Genomic DNA, 25,660 nt, shown 5'->3' with positions numbered 1-25,660 from the left:
CATAAAATGCTCAAATTCTTGCGATTTTTTTTTTCACATTTGGTAACTGAAAGTTGAAGACAAAAACATTGTAGTGAGGACGCTGGTTGAGGCGCCTCTCATTTACCCCAAAAAACTCGATATTAGTGAGTGAATAATGGATGAGTGTGCAGCATTTTGCAATATATATGTATGTGGGTTGAGAGGTGGTGGTAGAGGTTGTGTCAGAGTGAAGGTTGTGAGGTGCTGAGGGTCACAACCTCACTAGTCAATATGTTTTATACTGGAGAATTTATTTTACGTTTCACCATAGTGATTATTACAGTTGATTATTACGTTGATGATGGTTTAACCTGTGGTAATACCATAGATTAGAGGTTCCTTGATGCTAGTGAGGGGGGTTCTTGATCCAGGGCATGGGAACCTGTTTTCCCATTCATTGGTCCCTCAAGGGAGGTACCTTGACGCTAATGAAGGGCTCTTGATCTAAGGAATTGGATCTGTGCTCCAGTTCCCTGAATTAAGCCTGAATACCTTCCATCCCCCCCCCTCCACATGTGCTGTATAATCATACGGGTTTAGTGCTCCCCCATGAATATATTAATATAATCTCATTTATTTGATGTAAGAAAATTTATTCAGGTAAACAGTTACATATACACATAAAAGTCAGACAAAGTCACTTATTTCCATTGGGGTCTTTGTGACAATTATTATTTATATTTTAAATGTTAAAAACAGGTTAATTATCTTAACTTCGTAAAAGTAGTTACAGTAAGAGAAGATTTACTAAGGGAGAGAAAACTATTTTCATACAAGAAATCACTCCTTTGTTTCTGTAGAGTTATTTAATGAAGATCATTTTGTTGAGTTCATTAACCCTGAGGGTTAATAACCCAGGGTAACTTAATAAAGGTGCAGTGTTACCGGACTCTGGTTTATTTCCACTAGGGTTCTTTAATCCTCTCCCCCAGGATGCGACCACGCTAGCCTCTCCTCAGCCAGGTACTTGAATATCTTGACCCTAGCGGGTTTACCCCTTATTTTAGATTATAATAATATACTTGAATGCCTTATGTTCCCTTATGTGACCCTTGTGGGTTTAGCACTCCCCATGATTAATAATAATTAAATAAAAAAAAATTAATAGTAAAATAATAATTAGGAAATTAAAGACCCCAATTTAAATAAATCACATTATTGGACTTTATTGATTTGTCATTGATTAAATGTACATAGTTTATATGCCCTCAACACCATTGTAAAATAATAAATAAATAACATGTATACAATTTTTTTACAATGCTCTTAATGCCACATGTTATGACACATGAGAAGTATATACATTATGTAGCTTAACCTAAGATAACCCAGTACAGTCATTGTGATTTCCATTGCAGTCCATAAAATGAAAATTTACTCATCTGTCAAAGGAGTTATTTACTGTACATTTTGAATTCTATCTCATATATTGGTGGATTGTCTTGTGCAAGGTATACAGACCATAGCTGACATCAATGGCATACTGTACTGCGACTATGTAGAAAGTTGCATGTTAAGCAGAGCATTAAGGGCAAATTAGGTCAATTTTGTCCTAGGATGCGACCCACACCAGTCCACTAACACCCAGGTTCCCATTTTACTGATGAGTGAACATAGACAACAGGTGCAAGGAAACACGCCCAGTGTTTCCACCCTTGCCGGGAATCGAACCCAGACCCTCAGTGTGTGAAGCACAAGCTTTTGCTGCCAGGCCACAGTTCTTTCCTCAAGAAATTAGAGTTAGATAAGATAAGATAAAATAAGCTACCCTTCTCTTCCTCAGATTGGGGGTGCTGTATGAGTTTTTGTTTCCCCATAAAACTGTAAATACTGTAGACATTTGCACTTACATTGGATATACGATAACAGATTTATACAGGGTGACCCAGAAGTCTGGACACATATTGCATTTTTGCAATAATTACACTGTAATTTTAATGAATAATATCTTCAACATGTTTTACTCACCTAATTGTGGTTGCAGGGGTCGAGACTCAGCTCCTGGCCCCGTCTCTTCACTGATCGCTACTAGGTCCTCTCTCTGCTTCCAGAGCTTTGTCATACCTCATCTTAAAGCTGTGTATGGTTTCTGCCTCCACTACATCACTTGCTAGGCTATTCCACTTTTTGACGACTGTGACTGAAGAAGTACTTCCTAACATCCCTGTGACTCATCTGAGTCTTCAGCTTCCAATTGTGACCCCTTGTTTCTGTGTCCCCTCTCTGGAACATCCTGTCTCTGTCTGCCTTGTCTATTCCATGCATTATTTTGTATGTTGTTATCATGTCTCCCCTGACCCTCCTGTTCTCCAGTGTTGTCGGTCCAATTTCCCTCAACCTTTCTTTGTAGGACATTCCCATGAGCTCTGGAACTAGCCTTGTTGCAAACCTTTGTACTTTCTCTAATTTCTTGACATGCTTGACCAGGTGTGCATTCCAAATAGGTGCTGCATACTCCAGTATGGGCCTGACATACACGGTGTACAGTGTCTTGAGCGATTCCTTACTAAGGTATCTGAACACTATTCTCAGGCTTGCCAGGCGCCCATATGCTGCAGCAGTTAGCTGGTTGATGTGTGCCTCCGGAGATGTGTTTGGTGTTATGGTCACCCCAAGATCTTTCTCCTTGAGTGAGGTTTGCAGCCTTTGTCCACCTAGCATATGTACTCTGAGGTCTTCTTTGCCCTTCCCCAATCTTCATGACTTTGTATTTGGCAGGGTTGAATTCGAGAAGCCAGTTGCTGGACCACGTGTCCAGCCTGTCCAGGTCTCTTTCTAGTCCTCCCTGGTCCTCATCTGATTTAATCCTTCTCATTAGCTTCACATCATCTGCCAACAGGGACACTTCAGAGTCTATCTCTTCCATCATGTCATTACATATATCAAAAATAGCACTGGTCCTAGGAGTGACCCCTGTGGGACACTGCTTGTCACAGGCGCCCACTGTGATACCTCATCACGTACCATGACTCGTTGTTGCCTCCCTGTCAGGTATTCTCTGATCCATTGCAGTGCCCTTCCTGTTATATATGCCTGATCCTCCAGCTTCTGCACTAATCTCCTGTGAGGAACTGTGTCGAAGGCCTTCCTGCAGTCCAGGAAAGAGCAGTCAACCCACCCTCGTGTCTTACTTCTGTTACCTTGTCATAAAACTCCAGAAGGTTTGTGACACAGGATTTGCCTTCCATGAATCCGTGCTGGTTGTTGTTTATAATCTTGTTTCGTTCCAGGTGCTCCACCACTCTCCTGATAATCTTCTCCATGACTTTGCATACTATACACGCCAGAGACACTGGTCTGTAGTTTAGTGCCTCGTTTGTGTCTCCACCATTAGCGATGCAAAGTTCAACACGCTTTGCAAGATTCACATGACCACGATGCAGTAACTTCAGTAAGTGAGAAAGAAAAAAAAGAATATTAGTAATATTTCTTATGTGTCCAGACTTTTGGGTCACCCTGTAATAAAATAAAAACTTAATACAACTCATAAATCAGATTAAAATCCTTTTGAGGACTTGGAGGGATATCTTAGGTTAAGTTATAATAAAATGTCACCTTTGTGTATATAATGTGCAGTGGTGTAAATTTTTAATTCTAAATACAATTAACTTTTATGTACAGGATTATAATACCTTTTTTACATGATTTAACCTTAATAAAGCAAACTTTCTGTAGACAGTTACAGGCAATGGGGAATAATTCTCTGATTTATTTTTATCATGATAGTGAGACAAGTGCACCTTTGTACTGTGACTATTTGCATTGCAGTAATGCCCTAGAAATGCAATCTGTAATTCTCTTAATTTTCTGCAATTTCATTATATGCCTTTGATTTATTTCAAGTAGGGTAATGCTATTGGCTTTGATAATCATACTGGCAGTTTAGCATCTTTGATTGATTGTCCTGGTCATCAGAGAGCTTGCTGTCTTCACCTCATATGCCATCCTCACTTCAGATGCCAACTTCATTTCCTTGACACGCTTATCTTGTCTGCATTTCTTGTTGACATTCTCAATTTTAATGAACAGAATAACTTCAAGAGTGTATCAGTCTGTAGTGGAAGGAAGGCGGGGTAGGGGTCGGCCTAGGAAAGGTTGGAGGGAGGGGGTAAAGGAGGTTTTGTGTGCGAGGGGCTTGGACTTCCAGCAGGCATGCGTGAGCGTGTTTGATAGGAGTGAATGGAGACAAATGGTTTTTAATACTTGACGTGCTGTTGGAGTGTGAGCAAAGTAACATTTATGAATGGGTTCAGGGAAACCGGCAGGCCGGACTTGAGTCCTGGAGATGGGAAGTACAGTGCCTGCACTCTGAAGGAGGGGTGTTAATGTTGCAGTTTAAAAACTGTAGTGTAAAGCACCCTTCTGGCAAGACAGTGATGGAGTGAATGATGGTGAAAGTTTTTCTTTTTTGGGCCACCCTGCCTTGGTGGGAATCGGCCAGTGTGATAATAATAAAAAAAAAAAAAAAGTTATCTGGGGCAAAAAAAAAAAATTGTAAAATTTTGGGGTAAAAATCCTGTAAAAAACTATTCAAGGTATATATCAACCTGCAGATTATGATAAAAAGTAGCTCTGGTTGTTGTCTGTTGATGAGAAGTGAAAATTGCTTTATAATTTCTGTTATTTGGTGAAATGTTAACACCAACCTTGGGGGCAAAAAATGTTAAATTCATAGACAAAAAGTTTTGGAGCACTGCACACAACTTTACTAATGCAGAGCTTATACAGTAGTACCTCAGTACTCAAACAACTCCCAACTCAAGCAATTCAGTATTCAGACGCTTTATTTGGTAAAAAAAACAATCGCTCAGTAGTCGACCATTTGCTCGGCACTCGACCAAACAAACATGACCTGCTGCCAAGAAATACATCAGTGAGTTTAGTGACTGCATAGAGGCTGAGGGTTTTATTTTCCAACAAGGTTCAACTGTTATGAGACAGGTTTATTTTGGAAAAAAATGCCAAACAGAACCTATATCACTCGAGAGGAGAATTCATTGCCAGGACACAAGCCAATGAAGGACAGACTCACTCTTTTGTTGTGCAGGAATGCAAGTGATGCATCAGCTGGACGGCTGATACTTGCATACATCCTGTCGTTATTTATTGTCTGGATCTGTTCATTTTTGGTGTACTTTAAGAAGCTTACATTCTCTTTACTTTGATGAAGTTTCTAGAAGACTGCCCAAAAAACAAATGAGAAAAAAATATTTACTAAAAATGACATTTGGCAGAAAGGAGGCACATAGCACTGGGAGAAGTTGTTTGAACACTTTCTATTGATAAAACATGGCTAATCTGATTTTTTGTAAGATTCATATATACTGTAATATATACTGTAATATATCTGTAAACCATACCCCCGGCTGGGATTGAACCCGCGGTCATAGAGTCTCAAAACTCCAGCCCATCGCGTTAGCCACTAGACCAGCTAGTGGCTAGCTGGTCTAGTGGCTAGCTGGTCTAGTGGCTAACGCGATGGGCTGGAGTTTTGAGACTCTATGACCGCGGGTTCAATCCCGGCCGGGGGTATGGTTTATTTGCAATCGTGTCATTACGATTTCTTGAGTCATATATCTGTAATATATACATTTATCAGAATATCTGCCTTTTACCCCCACAAAAATAAAAAATATTTTGTATATATCAAAAAAATATCTTGTACTGTGCAAAACATTCATTGTTTTATATTTGCTGTGAAAATCATTTCAATCCATTCATTATTAACAGTGCCACATCAAGAAATGGGTCAATATCTTACTTCCGAGATAATCAAGGAAAATGAGCGCATAGAATAGGACTTGGGGAAAAAATATTCGGAAACATGATCTAAGTGTGTTTGCCCTGATATGAACACCATTTGGTAGGGTGTGGTTTGGTATGAAAGTTGGTATTGGAATATTTGGCATGATTGTGTTACAGTTACAGTGAAACCTAGATTTAATGGATTTTGGATTTAGCAGGAAGATCCGTGGTTGAACGACATCTGGAAACAGTGGACTTTGTCTGTTAAATCCAGAATTGTCCTTTATTGTTAGGGTCCATTGATTTCAGATTTAATGAATGATGAATGAAGCCTATTAAATCAGATTTGTGCATTAAAGTTATATGAAAAAAATCTTTTATCATTTGTATTTAATGGACACACAGCGTTAATGGACAACCCGTTTTCTTATTATTTCATATATATGTGCCTCAATATAAGAGACTTAATGAGGATCCCCATGAAGGTGTCACACTGTTTAACTATTTTATTAGCCTAGGTTAAATGTTTGTAAAAAAAATAATTATTGTATTCCCCAAACATCTATGGGCCATCAGAACCATGTTACAAATTTATACGACAATCTGTATTTGTTTATTTTTCAGAATAACACTTATTTTATCTCATGGAGTCAGTCAAGACAGATTTTGCATCACGTTCAGACAGTGTTTTAAAGCAGTAATTTTGAAGCTGTTGGCAGATAGACATTTTTTTGAATCTCCAGGTAGGTTATTCTAAATTTTAGACCCTTTTATTTGCATGGAGATTCTACTCAGGTAAAGATGTATGTATACAACTTAACCTGAGTAAGAAAATGTGCCCCTTTGATATAACTTGTTTATGTTGGTATACAGGTTACCTTATATGTTTTGAATATTGAGCAGTTTGTATTCAATTGAATTGAATTGAAATCTAGTTTTATACTTTTTTACCTTTCAGGCTTGGCCATCTAAAATATCTGCTTCAGGAAGTTGATATACAGTGCTACAATGTTGCGAATAAAAGGAATTTTTTATGTGGGTGCAGCATTCTTGCTAATTTTCATCATGGTGGTCTTCACATCCGAGTCATTCAGTCTGAACAGTCTACTCCGTCCTGTTCCACACTCCCCTCGTATTAGTAAAGTTAATACTCAAGGTAGGAGGGTGTTTAAAATTATATTATATACATGATATTTTTGTAGGTAGTAGGTTGGTAGACAGCAACCGCCCAGAGAGGTACTACCCTCCTGCCAAGTGAGTGTAAAACAGAAGCCTGTAATTGTTTTACATGATGGTAGGATTGCTGGTGTCTTTTTTTTTTTGTCTCATGAACATGCAAGGTTTCAGGTATGTCTTGCTACTTCTACTTACACTTAGGTCACACTACACATACATGTACAAGCATATAGTATATACACACCCCTCTGGGTTGATGGGATAAAGATAGAAATGTTAAAAGCAGATGGGGATATAGTTTTGGAGTGGTTGGTGCAATTATTTAATAAATGTATGGAAGAGGGCAAGGTACCTAGGGATTGGCAGGGAGCATGCATAGTTCCTTTGTATAAAGGCAAAGGGGATAAAAGAGAGTGCAAAAATTATAGGGGGATAAGTCTGTTGAGTATACCTGGCAAAGTGTATGGTAGAGTTATTATTGAAAGAATTAAGAGTAAGACGGAGAATAGGATAGCAGATGAACAAGGAGGCTTTAGGAAAGGTAGGGGGTGTGTGGACCAGGTGTTTACAGTGAAACATATAAGTGAACAGTATTTAGATAAGGCTAAAGAGGTCTTTGTGTCATTTATGGATTTGGAAAAGGCGTATGACAGGGTGGATAGGGGGGCAATGTGGCAGATGTTGCAGGTGTATGGTGTAGGAGGTAGGTTACTGAAAGCAGTGAAGAGTTTTTACGAGGATACTGAGGCTCAAGTTAGAGTATATAGGAAAGAGGGAAATTATTTCCCAGTAAAAGTAGGCCTTAGACAAGGATGTGTGATGTCACCGTGGTTGTTTAATATATTTATAGATGGGGTTGTAAGAGAAGTAAATGCGAGGGTCTTGACAAGAGGCGTGGAGTTAAAAGATAAAGAATCACACATAAAGTGGGAGTTGTCACAGTTGCTCTTTGCTGATGGCACTGTGCTCTTGGGAGATTCTGAAGAGAAGTTGCAGAGATTGGAGGATGAATTTGGTAGGGTGTGCAAAAGAAGAAAATTGAAAGTGAATACAGGAAAGAGTAAGGTTATGAGGATAACAAAAAGATTAGGTGATGAAAGATTGGATATCAGATTGGAGGGAGAGAGTATGGAGGAGGTGAATGTATTCAGATATTTGGGAGTGGACGTGTCAGCGGATGGGTCTATGAAAGATGAGGTGAATCATAGAATTGATGAGGGGAAAAGGGTGAGTGGTGCACTTAGGAGTCTGTGGAGACAAAGAACTTTGTCCTTGGAGGCAAAGAGGGGAATGTATGAGAGTATAGTTTTATCAACGCTCTTATATGGGTGTGAAGCATGGGTGATGAATGTTGCAGCGAGGAGAAGGCTGGAGGCAGTGGAGATGTCATGTCTGAGAGCAATGTGTGGTGTGAATATAATGCAGAGAATTCGTAGTTTAGAAGTTAGGAGGAGGTGCGGGATTACCAAAACTGTTGTCCAGAGGGCTGAGGAAGGGTTGTTGAGGTGGTTCGGACATGTGGAGAGAATGGAGCGAAACAGAATAACTTCAAGAGTGTATCAGTCTGTAGTGGAAGGAAGGCGGGGTAGGGGTCGGCCTAGGAAAGGTTGGAGGGAGGGGGTAAAGGAGGTTTTGTGTGCGAGGGGCTTGGACTTCCAGCAGGCATGCGTGAGCGTGTTTGATAGGAGTGAATGGAGACAAATGGTTTTTAATACTTGACGTGCTGTTGAAGTGTGAGCAAAGTAACATTTATGAAGGGGTTCAGGGAAACCGGCAGGCCGGACTTGAGTCCTGGAGATGGGAAGTACAGTGCCTGCACTCTGAAGGAGGGGTGTTAATGTTGCAGTTTAAAAACTGTAGTGTAAAGCACCCTTCTGGCAAGACAGTGATGGAGTGAATGATGGTGAAAGTTTTTCTTTTTTGGGCCACCCTGCCTTGGTGGGAATTGGCCAGTGTGATAATAATAAAATAATTCTTGTTCTTGTTTATTTCCTCTTACCTCCATGGGGAAGTGGAACAGAATTCTTCCTCCGTAAGCCATGCGTGTTGTAAGAGGCGACTAAAATGCCAGGAGCAAGGGGCTAGTAACCCCTTCTCCTGTATATATTACTAAATGTAAAAGGAGAAACTTCTGTTTTTCCTTTTGGCCCACCCCGCCTCGGTGGGATACGGCTGGTGTGTTGAAAGAAAGAAACATATTTTATAATAAGCAGCACAGTATCCTAAAATCTAAAGGTGGTGTGGACAAAGTACTATTTATGAAGGGATTCAGGGAAACTAGTTAGTTAGACTTGAGTTGTGGGAGTGAAAAGGGCAGTGCTTGCACTATGAGGAGGGGTGGGGATGTTGCAATCAAAGAGCAGTCTGAAGTGTGATGTCAGGACACATCTGGCAAAACACCAATTGAATGAGTGAAGGGGACTCTTACTTTAGACCACCCTGCCATAGTGGTAGAAGACCCCCAAGGGAGGGTACAAAAATAAAATTACTAGTTATCTTCCACTTTTTTCCTGACATTGGGTTACCTTGACTTTGTTTTTAGGGGGGCTTGAGTGACCCAAGTGCCTGACTAGGAACACAACTACCCATTTTTTGTCTTACATCTAATTACTGTACGTACTTGAACGAATTAAGGATACGGGATGGGCAGTGACTGCCGAATTTGTATTTGAATTTGTTGCTGTACATTGTGGTTATGATACAGTACCATGTCGTATCTATACTGTAATGTGATAGAAAGTTACAAAAGCTTGATTTTTAATAGTGAAAAATTCATAAGATAGCTGAAAATTTGTAATGTTGGCAATAAGTTAGGTTAGCAGTTTTTACTGAGTGCTGAATAACTGGATTGCTCTAGTCCTCAGTAAATCATGACACACTGTCAGGAGCAGTGCCAGAATTGGGAGGATTTAGGGATTCCTCAAGTTAGAAGAGGATGGGGACTAGGAGACTTGTTTTGAAGCAGCATTATTATTATTACTGTTTTTATTCGGGGCTTTGGGGAGGCTCAGGCTCTTACCCCCCAAGCCATTTCCATGGCACTGCTCCTGCACTCTACTCAGCCAGCTAACCTGAGTAACAGTTGAGAGTGCTGCAACATCTTGTGAGCCAAAAGGTGAAATCTCAGCCCTGTGGATGCTTCCATGTGCAGCCCAGAGTTAAAGGTCTGACAGATAAACATTACTCAGCTGAGTCCACCCACTCACTATATATGCAATTATCAACACTGTGTGTGTGTGTATTTGTGCACGCATGCACGTGCATGTCTGCATGCATAAGCATATGTGCATGCACAAGCGTGTGTGTACACACGAGTGTGTATGTGTATTCATGCGTACCTATGCATCATGCTTGGTCTCTGTACATTAGATAATGTATACAGGAATGAGTCTATTATAAAGGTAGTATGAGTAAATTATTTTGTACTTATTACACATTTCAATATGCTATGAATTTTTTGTTTTATTTATTTTTCCAGCTTATTTTTATTTTCCCACCCATATCCTTACTTAACGAGGGAGTTCCGTTCCTAAGACCACGTTGGTAAACGAATTCATCGCTAAGTGAGGAGCATTGTATAATGGTAATGGGTTTGTGTCAGCCATCTTTGATGTTGTTTTAATATCACCTTTGCCCCATTTATAACATTTCTGGTATATTTTTAAATGTTTATACAGTAGTGTATTGCATATTGTAATAAATAGAATAGAGGAAATCAGCTCTATATACATTATTTAGGTATGCTTACTGGTCAGAGAGCCTGTTGTAAGTCGTTGGTAAATGAGTACATCGTGAAGTGAGGAGAGGCTGTATTATGGTGCTAAAATACACAAAAAATGTTTCCCACCTGCTTTTATTTCAATTTGGAAACTAGTACTGTAGTAATATTTTTATGTGGCAGCTAAATTAGCAACATTTTTCTGGTAAAGAGGTTCACATATTTGGGGAAGGTTCTGAATTTATAATGGGTGTTCCCCCCCCCCTTCCAAAAAAAAAAATGCAAATACACTTTAACAATGTAGAAAGACAATTACTTTGATATTTATAAATAATTGCATTCTTCCATAGAATTTAACAGTGGCGATGTAGCAGCTGACAGTCCAGAAGTGATACAAGTGATACGAGAACAGTTCTTGATCCCTCCATCAAATCTACCTTACAATTTGTCTGAGCCCTATGAAGAAAACCCTTCCATGGGTCAGGCTCAGAGGATTGACTTTATATTAAAGGGAAAGGTGAGAAAAAATAATAAATAGTGTTTTTCTTTGTTTTTTGAATTGTGATAAAATTTAAATTGGTCTGATACAGTGAAAGAAACAAAGACAAAGAACCAGCATCATTACCTATAATCACATGGTCTTATATAAACTGCAGAGGTCATGTGATATTGTTTAATAATGGAGTACTAATATTTATGTTGAAGTGTGTTTGATGGAGGTTAATATTTTTAGTTAGTAAACAGTAGATATTTAATGAACAAAGCTAAGACAAATAGAAAGTAATTAGAGAAATATGTTAAACTTTTGTTTTTCTTTGTGGGCCACCCTGCTTCAGTGGTTGAAAGAAGATGATGTTCTCTTTGTTTCAAGTAATATCTCATATGTTTTTTATAGCACTGTATAAGCAATGATGGGTAATACTTCAGTAGTCTTTATACTGTTTATATTTTCAGCGGAATGGATTTTACATTGAATGTGGTGCCCTTGATGGAGAAGTGCGTTCCAACACACTATTTTTTGAGCGAAAGAGGGGTTGGAATGGGCTTCTGATTGAAGCTGACCCAAAGAACTTTAATCAGATGGTTGAAAAACACAGGAAGGCTTACATGTCACCATCTTGCCTTGCTCCTACCCCTCATCCCACTACGGTTAGTTCTTTGTATAGAATTGATGAAGGAAAAAAGATGAGTGGTGCATTGAGGTATCTGTAGAGAAAAAAACATTGTATATGAAGGCAAAGAAGGGGATGTATGAGAGTATAGTGGTACTAACACTCTTATATGGGTGTGAAGCATGGGTTGTAAATGCTGCAGCAAGGAGGTGGCTGGAGGCAGTGGAGATGTCCTGTCTAAGGGCAGAGAATTCATAATGTGGAAGTTAGGAGGAGGTGTGGAGTTGCTAAAAGAGGGCTGAAGAGGGGCTGTTGAGGTCGTTTGGTCATTTAGAGAGAATGGAACAAAATAGAATGACTTGGAGAGCATATACATCTGTAGGGAAGGAAGGCGGGGTAGTGGTTGTCCTCGAAAAGGTTGGAGGGAGGGGGTAAAGGAGGTTTTGTGGGCGAGGGGCTTGGACTTCCAGCAAGCTTGCGTGAGCGTGTTAGATAGGAGTGAATGGAGACTCATGAAATCGTAATGACACGATTGCAAACAAACCATATCACAGATAGGGATAGAACCCGTGATCAGAGAGTCTCAAAACTCCAGTCTGTTGCATCTAGCCACAATAAGATTCATCCAACTAGGTATACCTAGTTGGATGAATCTTATTGTGGCTAGCTGGTCCAGTGGCTAACACGACTGTGTGGAGTTTTGAGACTCTCTGATCGCGGGTTCTATCCCCGTCTGTGGTATGGTTTGAATGGAGATGAATGGTTTTTGGGATCTGACGAGCTGTTGGAGTATGAGCAGGGTAATATTTTGTGGAGGGATTCAGGGAAACCAATTAGCTGGACTTGAGTCCTGGAAATGGGGAGTACAATGCCTACACTTTAAAGGAGGAGTTTGGGATACTGGCAGTTTGGAGTGATTATCTAAACTGTTGTATCTGGGTGCCTCTGCCAAGACAGTGATTATGTTTAAGTGATGGTGAAAGTGTTGAATGACAATGAAAGATTTTTCTTTCTTTTTGTGGTTTTCTTTCAGGTCCCCCTGCCTTGGTGGACAATGGCTGATGTGTTAAAAAAAAAATACTGAGATAACCATTTATTACTGTGCTTGTGATCACAATCTCAGGAACATATGATGGAAAGTGAAGTTAGCTTCAGCATTTCCATCCCTTGAAATGTAATTTGATGACTTTACTGCTATATAAATATTTGAGTGGGAATAGTTGGATGACGGTAGGACCTGCAGTGTAGTAGGCTAGTAAGCCTACTGCATTGCACATCTATTTTTTTTTTTTATATAGGAAAGCAATGGTTTGGCACTAGAGTTCTTATTTAGGAAGGCAATTTTTTGATAATTTAGTTACATATTAGTAGGAATAGCTAGGTAGGAGTGGAACCTGCTAGTGTGGGCCAGAGGGCTTATGACAGTGCTTCTTTGTTGTTATGTAAGAAAGCACTGGTTTAGCACTCAAGTTGTCAGTAAGTGGCAATGACTGGGATGAGTAGAAGCTACCTAGTTCTAGCCAGTAGTCCTGCAGTGGTGCTTCTTTATTATGATGGGTTGAAAGATTACCTTTCTGTTTGAGTGGAACAAACCATGCTGCTCACCTGACCATATTGTAATGACTCCAGCACAATGTCTGCTTAGTTAGAGATTATTTTAGTCTTTTCCTATGTATTAGGCTAAACATGATAAGAGAAAACATTAGATTTGGAAACTTTTTTTTTTTTTTTGCACAGAACTACATAATACCAATACCCAGTACAGTATATTAATTTTCAAATGTTGTTCTAATGTTTCTCAAAAAATAGGGTTTACTTACACATGAGATTTATGATATACGTATTATGGATTTTTTGGCAGAAAATTTAGTGGTTAACTTGTACATGAAGTTGGGCTATACTTGAGTGTATATGGCACCTTGCATCATAGTAGTGCTTCCTTCTTGAAATGAAAGTGTGTGGAAAAGGTTGATATGGGTCTTCATGGCTGAGGTGATGTAGAATTGTTAGTTGTCCTTAGTTGTACTGGAGTGGTCACATATTCTGTAAAGTATCTGGTATATTTTACCCTTCAAGAAAACTTTGTTATGAAGATGACTGCTCTGTTTCAGACTTTCAAATCATTCAGGGCTGTAGCAGGCCTACTGACCCATGCTAGGCAGTAGGGAGTTCAGTTGTGTTTTATGTGTATATGCTCTCAGTAGTGAGTTAACTGTGTTCCAGACAGGAGTTGACCTGTGTCTTGTGAAGATATTTCAGTGAATTCTCAGTGCTAGTGCTGTTGAAGTGTTAAGTATGTCTTCCCTGAGATTTGAGCAGCTGTACCTTCAAGTGGAGGTAGACTCATAATGCCAGAAACAAAATAAAGAAGTTTAGATTAATTGCATGTCCAAGAAACATCAATTTTGAGTCAATCAGCAAACAAAAAATCCAAGTTTTACCCTATTTCTCAACTGATAAAATATAACTAAAAATGATTGGTCATGGTTTAGGCCATCCTAATAATTGAAGCATGGGAAGTGGAACAGAACTCTTCCTCCGTAAGCCATGCGTGTTATAAGAGGCGACTAATATGCTGGGAGGAAGGGGCTAATAACCCCTTCTGTATATATTACTAAATTTTAAAAGAAAAGCATTCGTTTTTCTTTTTAAGTCACCTTGCCTTGGTGGGATACGGCCAGTTTCATTGAAAAAAAAATAATTGAAGCAGACGTAGTAAAAACCCATAAAATAGACTAGGGAAGGGGTAGTGGGGCTCCTACCCTTCCTCAGGAAAATTGCCAAAATGCAAATATTTCCACTAGTGTGAAGCCTATTTCAAGCCACTTTCAGTCTGAAACCATCCATTCTGTCACTTGACACCAAGAAACCGCTAATAAACCATGAACATCACCCTGAAACATGCCTCACAGTTGCTATGTTAAGACACAAGGTCAGAGATTTGCTGTTCCTGTTATACACTGCATCGGGCTGGATTTTTTTCGTACTGTGCTCACCCACCACACACACCCATTCTCTCATGTCTAGAGCAAAATTTACCAGTCACAGCATAACTGAGGGTGCTATGATTAAGAAATGAGAAACAGTAAAAGGGTTAAAGCCCATTCCTCGCACCCGTATATAAGAGCGGGCCACCAGCAGCAACAGCCTGGTTGACCAGGCTAGCAACCAGCTGGGCTCCAGGAGTAGAAAGACTTGAAACTCATCAAGGGTATATCAAAGGTATACTTTCCTTTTTTAGCTTCCATAGATGCCTCACCACTGCCTACCTTTCCTTTTTCCCTCCTTTCCAGTCATTTATGTGATTCACCTCATTTTTCATAGGCCCAACTGACATGTCCATTAGCAGATATCTAAATACATCCACTTTCTCCATACTTCCTTCCTCCAATCTGGTATTCAATCTTTCATTTCTTTGATTTTGTTATTCTTATCATCTTGCTCTTTCTATGTTCATTGTTACTTTTCTTGCAGCTGAATTATACAAGGGTTTACTCTAGTTTTCTCTAAATTTTCAGATGTTGTAGAACTTCCTCTTGTATTGTGCTTGACTCTTTGTGAAAAATAACATTTTAGTACCCCTTTGATTTGAGAAAAAAATTTGGGAGAGTAGTAGTGTAACCATTCAATGACTATTTTTATTGGCATTTTAAAAGAAAATCTAATATCTTGAGACATGTATTCATTACTTATTCCTTACAGGTATTATTTCAACAGCAAGAGAACCAAGGGCATATTCTTGGTAGACAACAGCACTACCCTTCCAGTGGATCTGGGGAAATTTTAGAAGTTCAGTGCTTTCCCCTTTTCTCTTACTTGGTAGCACTAAATGTCACTACAGTTGACTACTTCAGCCTCGATGTTGAAGGGGCCGAGTTCAGTGTACTGAAGACCATACCTTGGGATAAAGTGGATATTAAGGTATGTTCTCACTAATCTATTACTGTAGAGTAAGGAAATAAACCAAATGGCTGGAAAAAAATAAGAGTATAAATTCTGTATATAATTAGTACAGTAGGGCCCCGCTTTACGGCGTTTCACTTTACGGCATTCCATTAATATGATCATTTCAGATTATGACCAAAACTTGTTATTGGTCTTGATGCCATATTAATAATAATAATAATAATAATAATAATAATAATAATAATAATAAATATAATAATAATAATAATAATATTATTTTTTATTATCACACCGGCCGATTCCCACCAAGGCAGGGTGGCCCGAAAAAGAAAAACTTTCACCATCATTCACTCCATCACTGTCTTGCCAGAAGGGTGCTTTACACTACAGTTTTTAAACTGCAACATTAACACCCCTCCTTCAGAGTGCAGGCACTGTACTTCCCATCTCCAGAACTCAAGTCCGGCCTGCCGGTTTCCCTGAATCCCTTCATAAATGTTACTTTGCTCACACTCCAACAGCACGTCAAGTATTAAAAACCATTTGTCTCCATTCACTCCTATCAAACACGCTCACGCATGCCTGCTGGAAGTCCAAGCCCCTCGCACACAAAACCTCCTTTACCCCCTCCCTCCAACCCTTCCTAGGCCGACCCCTACCCCGCCTTCCTTCCACTACAGACTGATACACTCTTGAAGTCATTCTGTTTCGCTCCATTCTCTCTACATGTCCGAACCACCTCAACAACCCTTCCTCAGCCCTCTGGACAACAGTTTTGGTAATCCCGCACCTCCTCCTAACTTCCAAACTACGAATTCTCTGCATTATATTCACACCACACATTGCCCTCAGACATGACATCTCCACTGCCTCCAGCCTTCTCCTCGCTGCAACATTCATCACCCACGCTTCACACCCATATAAGAGCGTTGGTAAAACTATACTCTCATACATTCCCCTCTTTGCCTCCAAGGACAAAGTTCTTTGTCTCCACAGACTCCTAAGTGCACCACTCACTCTTTTTCCCTCATCAATTCTATGATTCACCTCATCTTTCATAGACCCATCCGCTGACACGTCCACTCCCAAATATCTGAATACGTTCACCTCCTCCATACTCTCTCCCTCCAATCTGATATTCAATCTTTCATCACCTAATCTTTTTGTTATCCTCATAACCTTACTCTTTCCTGTATTCACCTTTAATTTTCTTCTTTTGCACACCCTACCAAATTCATCCACCAATCTCTGCAACTTCTCTTCAGAATCTCCCAAGAGCACAGTGTCATCACTGTTGTTCAACACCTAAGAAAATGTGTACGCAATATATTACTGGGGGTAACTGTAGAAAATTATTCCTTTCATATGCCTTCACTCAGAGAGTCATTTCATCTAAAAATGGTGCTACATGAGAATGGGAGTGTTGCTCTTTATTTATTCTACTGTACCAACATGGAGACAACTTGTATATAATATAAAATGTTTGTTTTATTTTTTATTATCACACTGGCCGATTCCCACCAAGGCAGGGTGGCCCGAAAAAGAAAAACTTTCACCATCATTCACTCCATCACTGTCTTGCCAGAAGGGTGCTTTACACTACAGTTTTTAAACTGCAACATTAACACCCCTCCTTCAGAGTGCAGGCACTGTACTTCCCATCTCCAGGACTCAAGTCCGGCCTGCCGGTTTCCCCGAATCCCTTCATAAATGTTACTTTGCTCACACTCCAACAGCACGTCAAGTATTAAAAACCATTTGTCTCCATTCACTCCTATCAAACACGCTCACGCATGCCTGCTGGAAGTCCAAGCCCCTCGCACACAAAACCTCCTTTACCCCCTCCCTCCAACCCTTCCTAGGCCGACCCCTACCCCGCCTTCCTTCCACTACAGACTGATACACTCTTGAAGTTATTCTGTTTCGCTCCATTCTCTCTACATGTCCGAACCACCTCAACAACCCTTCCTCAGCCCTCTGGACAACAGTTTTGGTAATCCCGCACCTCCTCCTAACTTCCAAACTACGAATTCTCTGCATTATATTCACACCACACATTGCCCTCAGACATGACATCTCCACTGCCTCCAGCCTTCTCCTCGCTGCAACATTCATCACCCATGCTTCACACCCATATAAGAGCGTTGGTAAAACTATACTCTCATACATTCCCCTGTTTGCCTCCAAGGACAAAGTTCTCTGTCTCCACAGACTCCTAAGTGCACCACTCACTCTTTTTCCCTCATCAATGTTTGTATTATGGTATAATAGAAATGTGGAAGTCAGGAATGTAGGAAGTTAGGTGTGGGGAGGTATAGTAGCCAGCCAGGCCACCCCACCCCATCCACTCATAATAAACTATGACATTTAAAGCATCCCAGAGCGATAAAATACACATACAGTTCACTCATTACTTACCTTAAAATATTTGTAGTCTTAATGTAGGGTGAGAGGTGAGTAAACGAGATAAAACGAATAAACAAGAGAGAGAGAGAGAGAGAGAATGAGTAAATGAGAGAGGCCGGAGACACGGAGTATATAAACAAATAGACAAACACGTCTGATTTTGGTTCATAGTAAGTTTACTCAGGTATACAGAAATACAGTTACATAGATTATTATACATAACAGCATATGTGTAGAGAACCCAGGATAACCCCAAAAAAATCAGACAAAGTGACTTATACCCCCAGTGTAAATAAGTCACTTTAACTTTTTTTGGATTATCCTAGGTTCTCTACACATATGCTGCTGCTTCTTTCAACAAACCAGCCGTATCCCACCGAGGCAGGGTGGCCCAAAAAGAAAAACAAAAGTTTCTCTTTTTAAATTTAGTAATTTATACAGGAGAAGGGGTTACTAGCCCCTTGCTCCCGGCATTTTAGTCGCCTCTTACAACATGCATGGCTTACGGAGGAAGAATTCTGTTCCACTTCCCCATGGAGATAAGAGGAAATAAACAAGAATAAGAACTAGAAAGAAAATAGAAGAAAACCCAGAGGGGTGTGTATATATATGCTTGTACATGTATGTGTAGTGCGACCTAAGTGTAAGTAGAAGTAGCAAGACGTACCTGAAATCTTGCATGTTCATGAGACAGAAAAAAGGATGCCAGCAATCCTACCATCATGTAAAACAATTACAGGCTTTCATTTTACACTCACTTGGCAGGACGGTAGTACCTCACTGGGCGGTTGCTGTCTACTAACCTACTACCTAGGACATATGCTGCTATGTATAATAATTTATGTTGCACTGTATGACCCTTGTAGGTTTAGTACTTCTTTTTTATTATAATAATAACAATAATAATCTGTGTAACTGTATTTGTGCATACCTGAATGAACTTACTATGAACGAAAACCAGACGTGTTCATCTGTTTGTTTATATACTCCACTTCTCTGGCCTCTCTCATTTACTCATTCTCTCTCTCTCTCTCTCTCTCTCTCTCTCTCTCGTTTATTCATTTTATCTCATTTACTCACCTTTTACCCTGCATTAAGACTACAAATATTTTAAGTTAAGTAATGAGTGAACTGTATATACATCTTATTGCTCTGGGATGCATTAAATGTTGTAGTTTATTATGAGTGGATAGGGTGGGGTGGCCTGGCTGGCTGCCATACCTCTCCACACCTGACTTCCTACAAATAAATACTGCTCACCTCTCACCCTACATTAAGGCTACAAATATTTTAAGGTAAGTAATGCATGTACTGTGTGTGTATTTTACACTTTTATTGTTTTTTTAATACCTAGTTCTATTGCTAACTTAATACAGGTACCATCTGACTTACGACCAAGCTTGGTTCCGACCAACCAGTCGTAAGTCAAAATGGACGTAAGTCAAACCTTACTACGGAATATCAACATCACACATTTGTAATGATTTTATTGTATTGTTTTATTTTGGTATTTCATTTTTTACTTTACTTTTTATGCTGTTAGTACTGTATTTTATACCTTAAGGTTTAGGATAAACACTGTGTACAACACAACAGTTGTTTATTTCCCAGAAATTTGGCATAAAAATATGATCGTAAGTCGAGTGGTCGTATGTCGAGCAGGTCGTAAGTCGGATGGTAGGTGTATATGTTAGTGCAAACTTGTTATCTAGCATTTATATGCATTTATAAGTGGAAGAAAAAGGGCGTTTCACTTTATGTCAATTTTTGCTTTACGGTGGTAGCCTGGAACCTAACCTGACATATAAGTGGGGCTCTGCTGTATAGCTAAAACCTGGTTTAATTTGACAAGTCGGGACACCTTCTGAAGGAAACTAAACATGTATTGCACTTAGGTCATAAGTGATTGGACATTCTGGCATGATGACACTACCAGTGGTATTAAAATCGAAAGGATGTGGCACAAATGTTGCACATGGATTATTATCTAGGTTTTTTTATATTTCCTGAACCACTTGTGACTACATCCATCTTAAAGCTACTAAACTCGGGGTCATCATCACTTTTCTACTAAAAGGTGAGTGTTAAATACAACATGGCATTAGTGCATCTCTAGGGTTTGAACACTGTTTGCTCTAGCTGGTGCTCAATGGAACTGGTGCTCTCACAAGTGGTTCCACTGTTTTTTAATACTGAGCACACTGAGTGTTAAGACCCATTCTATACTGCCTAGGTCTATCAGACCTCTAGTGTCAAATTTGAAGGGAGGAAAAATAAAACGTTGATCTACATTTGGAGTGCTAGCAGTAAGAACATAGATCTATGTTTAGACAGTTAAAGGGTTAAGGTGAGTAAGTAAGTAAGTTTATTGAGGTATACACAAATACAGTTACATAGATTGTCATACATAGCAGCATATGTGTAGAGAACCTAGGATTATCCAGAAAAGTCAGACAAAGTGACTTATTTCCATTGGGGTGGTGGATGTTACATGCTGGAGTTTTCCTAGGAGGAAAGGGGTCTAGTCAGGTAGCATTTTGAACATCTGTTGTTTTATGGGTGCCATGGTAAATTTGAGTTAAAACCTGATAACTCAAACATTTAAATGGCCTTGAGTTTTAGTTTTAGTTTTCAAAGTGGATTTTAATTGATTAAATGGAATTTACTGAACTAGCATTTCTCTGTTATGGCCATCTTCCTCAAGGCAAACATCACTACTATTACCACCACAACCAGCATTACTGCTACCATTACTTCTCCACTTCCTTCTTTCTTCCTCTCTTTGTCCTGGCCCTGTCCCCCTCTCCTATATCTTCGTGTGTTAGTGTGACATGTCATTGGTCCAAATCGGACCAAATGATTGTCATAAGCTTCTTTCTCCTGTGTGCGGGTCATTGTCACTGAACGAAACCACAGCTTACGCACTGGCCTGGAGTTTTATGACTCACCTGCTCTGGGCTCAGATACCTGCCTGTTCTGTGGTTTAGTTGCAATCACGTTATTAGGATTTCACAAATCGCTAAACGAATGAATCATTAGCCATATAGAACATTTACAATTAATTTCTTTAAAATATGACTTTTATTTATAAAACTAAGTGTCTTAGATTAATGTTGTATTTATATTATTGCAGACACTCTCAGTGGAATTTATTCATGATCCAGAAGGAAAGGATGCCATACAAGAATATATGAAGAGGGTTGGGTATTATGTTCACTCAGAAGTTAGACACTACAACTGGTTAGCCAACGACTTCATATTTGTCAAAAATTCTATGCAATGATTGGTGTGGAATTTTATAAGTCGTTGTTTAAAATATTTGAGGAAAGTTTTTATATGGAATAATTTTTGTAACTTGTGATTTTTTCTTTTAAATTATAAAAGTTGTGTAAAAGGTATGTGCCATGCATATGCATAATGAGTGTGAGATATGCATAAAATTAATGTAACCAGCTATCATATTGAATAGCATGTGTGCATGATTTTTTTTTTTTTTTTTTCAACAAGTCGGCCGTCTCCCACCGAGGCAGGGTCACCCTGTGTGCATGATATGCTACATAATTCATGGCAGTCACAACATGTGTATACATACAAATAATATATACTCATTCATCTTTAGACATTTTTATCAATCTTTATTTTATTATAAAAATGTGTATCACTCTCAGAGGAAATTAAATTAGGTCTTAAAAATGCATTTTGTGCTATCAAATTTCAAGACTTGTAATAGATTTTTGTGCTTCTGAATTTAGTTGTAGGGATGAAAATTATAGAAAATGATAGAAAAACTATAAAAGGTTTTCACATACAGTTCTCTATTACCTTCTACCCCCCCCCACACACACACATATGCATAGGAACGGTATACATACAGAGTCATTTGTATTTACAAGGGTTACATTCCTAAAGCTACTAAATACCATATTCATTGACATAGACACATTGGTTTAGCAGGAAAGGGATTTGTGTATATGTTAGAGTGATTGTGTGGAAGGAAAGTGGAAAGAGTTTTAAGAACAGTAGTACATTCCTACTCAACATTGAATTGCAATATAATTATTCACGTTAGACCTTCAGTAATATTTATCCCTTAAACTGTCCAAACGTAGATCTACATTCACTTGCGTAGCGCACAAAACATAGATCTACGTTTTTTTTTTACATAAGAAAGCTTGCAAAATCGAACGTAGATCTACGTTCAGAGCACTACATGAGCGAACGTAGATCTACGTTCAGAGCACTACATGAGCGAACGTAGATCTACGTTCAGAGCACTACATGAGCGAACGTAGATCTACGTTTGGACAGTTTAAGGGTTAACCATGTTGTATGAATCACAGGATGAGAGTGAATGATCTGGATGACAAATTGGTGGATGTAGATTCCATACAGTTTTAAGCAAGAGTATGATATTGCTTATGAGGGCAGAAATAGTATGTGGTTATTCATGAATAATTGAAAGGTGAGTCCAAGAGCTAAGATAGACTCTCAGCTTGCATTTATGGAAGGCTCTTATCTAGTGGCTAAGCATTGGTGATACCAACCTTAACTACGGTTATTTCATAGATTGGCACTTATCTCTGTTGTGGTCACTGCAGTCTTCCAAGACATCCTAGTAGATTTATCCATTTATTCAATTGCATGGTCTTTATTTAAACCCTCTCTTATTTTTCTCATCCTGCAGTCTGAAAGTGCTGACTTTAACATACACATGCTGTCTTTGTCTTTTTGTTTTAAGAACATTTTGTTGCTTGTATATTTGGCTTAAAATTGGACTCAAAGTTGGCAAAATCGCCTGTGCATAAATTGCACCGAAACTGCTAGCTTTGCAACCATGTGATTCTTTAAGTTTTCCATCAAATTTTGTATTTTTGGTGTCATTACTTTTAGGAAAAGAAAAAAGTCTCAGACAGTTGCCAGTCATTTTCTTTGTCACATTCTTGTCTTCTGATCCCTGGTATCAGAGGCAATCCTGGATACCATAGTTAATGTGCAGTGAAGTAGGAATGTCGTAGAAAGTGAGAAAGTTCATTAAACATTTGCTAGTACAGCCTCTCCTCACTTAACGATGGAGTTCCGTTCCTAAGACCACGTTGGTAAACAAATTCGTCGCTAAGTGAGAAGCATACTATAATGGTAGTGGGTATTGTTTTAATGTCACCTTTGCACCATTTATAACATTTCTGGTATATTTTTAAATGTTTATACAGTAGTGTACTGTAGACAGTAATAAACAGAATAGAGGAAATCAGGTCTAATATACATTATTTAGGTATACAAACTGGTCAGAAAACCTGTTGTAAGATCGAGGCGTCGGTAAACGAGTGCATCACTAAGTGAGGAGAGGCTGTATTAACAACGTGTTAAAGTGCTTGAGACATGGCCAAGGGCTGGCTAACTGTTTGATTGAAGGGTTCAGACAGCAGTTCGAGAAACAACATTATAAATAAAATTTTATTTTATGGTCTGCAATTACACTTGTGTGGATCCTGAGGAAAAATGTTTATACATAAGACTTCATCTAGCACAGGCTTTATTTTCTATGTACATTTATTTAATACTGTATCAAGAGGTAAATTTTGTAGTTATACATCTTGTACCACACGTTTGGGATACTATATGTCAGATTGTACTGACAGTTCAAAATTTTTTGATTGATTATCCCCCCATTCCTCAGAATGCACACTTACTGCATTTTAAACACCTTCTTTGACACACTAATGTGTTTGGTTTGCTTGCCCTTTTCTGTAGCAGTCCAACCTATGCTACAGATTGTGATTTCTTAATGAATATCGGTATACAACATTAGCTGTGACCCCATCTTTTCTGTTATTCTTTCCTCAGCACCTCTGTTCTTACCTTTACCTTAACCTCTCACCTCTGCCATGCATTGCTGAGTTTAGTGCTTTCCATGACTATAATAACATTTGGAATGCTGCACAGAGAGTAACAGTGGATAATTACTGAAGATCATGAAAACTGACACAAGGCGAAGGAATTTATTTATTTTCTAATAATCAAATATATTATTTAGGCATCTTATGGATGATGGTTATTTTTTCTGCTTTATGTAACTTGACATTGATAATACAAAATGCTAAAAATTTTAATAGGTCACCAATGGAAATTAGTCACTTTGACTTTTTTGGGTTATCCTAGGTTCTCTACACATATGCTGCTATGTATGTTAATCTGTGTAACTGTATTTGTGTATACAGGTTGGCCATCACTAATCCAGCAATCAATTATCCGGTTCCATCAGTAATCCGGCACTAATTTTGGCTAGCATAATTTCAAATTTCATCATTATACTGACTCAAATCATTATACTGACTCAGAAATTGTGCAGATGGTTGTAAATCCACAGCAGCAAGCCAGTGGAGGAGAAAGTAGTGATGAAAATGAGGTAGATGTAGCAGAAAGAATCACTATTAATTGGTTAATTAAGCGTATTCTAACCTAACCACTCTGTAATCCGGCACACTACAGGTCCCAATGATGCTGGATCAGTGATGGCCGACCTGTACCTGAATAAACTTACCTACTTACTTACTAATGCATTTTCTCAATTACCACAAATAATGTTCTCAAAAATTTCTTTTGTTTTTAAGTAATACGTATACAGGTCTCCCTCAACATTCACGTTTTCAACTTTCGCGGGCTTCACACATTTGCGAATTCCCAACCTCCAAATTCCCAACTGCTAAATTCCCAGCCGCCAAATCATATTTAAGTTTCCCGCCACCTGCGAGTCCCTACTACCCTCCCTCCGACCCCAACAACTGGCAGCCAGCCCTCCCACCACTCAGTGTGGTGAGTGTTTTGTTTGTTCATTATTTGCTATTAAACTACAGTATAAATAATGTAAACCCATTCATGACTGAATATTGGAATGGCTATTCGGACAGGTATTGGATGGTGACATATATTTACTCTTGAACACAGCAAAGAATCAAACATTTCTGCTACTGCTAATAATAATAATAATATTAATAATACGATAGAATTTAAGGAAATTGTACAAAAATACGAGGGCTGAAGCAGTGGTGGAAGAAGTGGTTGAGGCATCATCAGTCAGTGTGCCTTTGTTTATGCTGGAGTGAGCATTAGTCTCCACACTTCCAAACATTTCACAATTCATTGTGCCTGGTGCTTGTAGATTGAGTGCAACTGGAGTGGTAGAGGTAGCGGTTGAGGCAGTGGTTGAGGCAGTGGTATTTAATAAGATTTTTTTTTTTTTTTTTTTCAACAAGTCGGTCGTCTCCCACCGAGGCAGGGTGACCCAAAAAAAAGAAAGAAAAATCCCCAAAAAGAAAATACTTTCATCATCATTCAACACTTTCACCACACTCACACATTATCACTGCTTTTGCAGAGGTGCTCAGAATATAACAGTTTAGAAGCATATACGTATAGAGATACACAACATATCCCTCCAAACTGCCAATATCCCAAACCCCTCCTTTAAAGTGCAGGCATTGTACTTCCCATTTCCAGGACTCAAGTCCGACTATATGAAAATAACCGGTTTCCCTGAATCCCTTCACTAAATATTACCCTGCTCACACTCCAACAG

At 39.0% G+C, this 25,660-nt stretch overlaps 1 protein-coding gene across 2 annotated transcripts; it reads left to right on the top strand.

The window, feature by feature from the left end:
- Positions 1-47: 47 nt before the first annotated feature.
- LOC128685050 (protein Star) lies at positions 48-25,660 on the top strand. Of its 2 annotated transcripts, XM_053771501.2 has the most exons (8): positions 48-125; positions 3,252-3,412; positions 6,391-6,509; positions 6,725-6,922; positions 11,011-11,177; positions 11,615-11,809; positions 15,475-15,693; positions 21,218-25,660. In XM_053771501.2, the coding sequence occupies exons 4-8, from the start codon at positions 6,775-6,777 to the stop codon at positions 21,365-21,367; spliced, it is 879 nt and encodes a 292-aa protein (XP_053627476.2). In that variant the 5' UTR covers positions 48-125; positions 3,252-3,412; positions 6,391-6,509; positions 6,725-6,774; the 3' UTR covers positions 21,368-25,660. The 2 variants fall into 2 exon arrangements, with proteins under 2 accessions (XP_053627476.2, XP_053627477.2); XM_053771502.2 differs by lacking the exon at positions 3,252-3,412 and having other exon boundaries at positions 53-125.

Source organism: Cherax quadricarinatus, chromosome 5, assembly GCF_038502225.1.
Source record: "Cherax quadricarinatus isolate ZL_2023a chromosome 5, ASM3850222v1, whole genome shotgun sequence".
NCBI lineage: Eukaryota > Metazoa > Arthropoda > Malacostraca > Decapoda > Parastacidae > Cherax > Cherax quadricarinatus.
Note: the sequence above shows the minus strand (reverse complement) of the source record. Positions and strands in the feature narration are given on the sequence as shown.

Coding starts and splice junctions, on each gene's coding strand:
- LOC128685050 (XM_053771501.2), top strand. CDS start 6,775: ATGTTGCGAATAAAAGGAATTTTTTATGTGGGTGCAGCATTCTTGCTA. Junction 6,923..11,010: donor TAGTAAAGTTAATACTCAAG/GTAGGAGGGTGT, acceptor ATTCTTCCATAG/AATTTAACAGTGGCGATGTA. Junction 11,810..15,474: donor CTACCCCTCATCCCACTACG/GTTAGTTCTTTG, acceptor TATTCCTTACAG/GTATTATTTCAACAGCAAGA.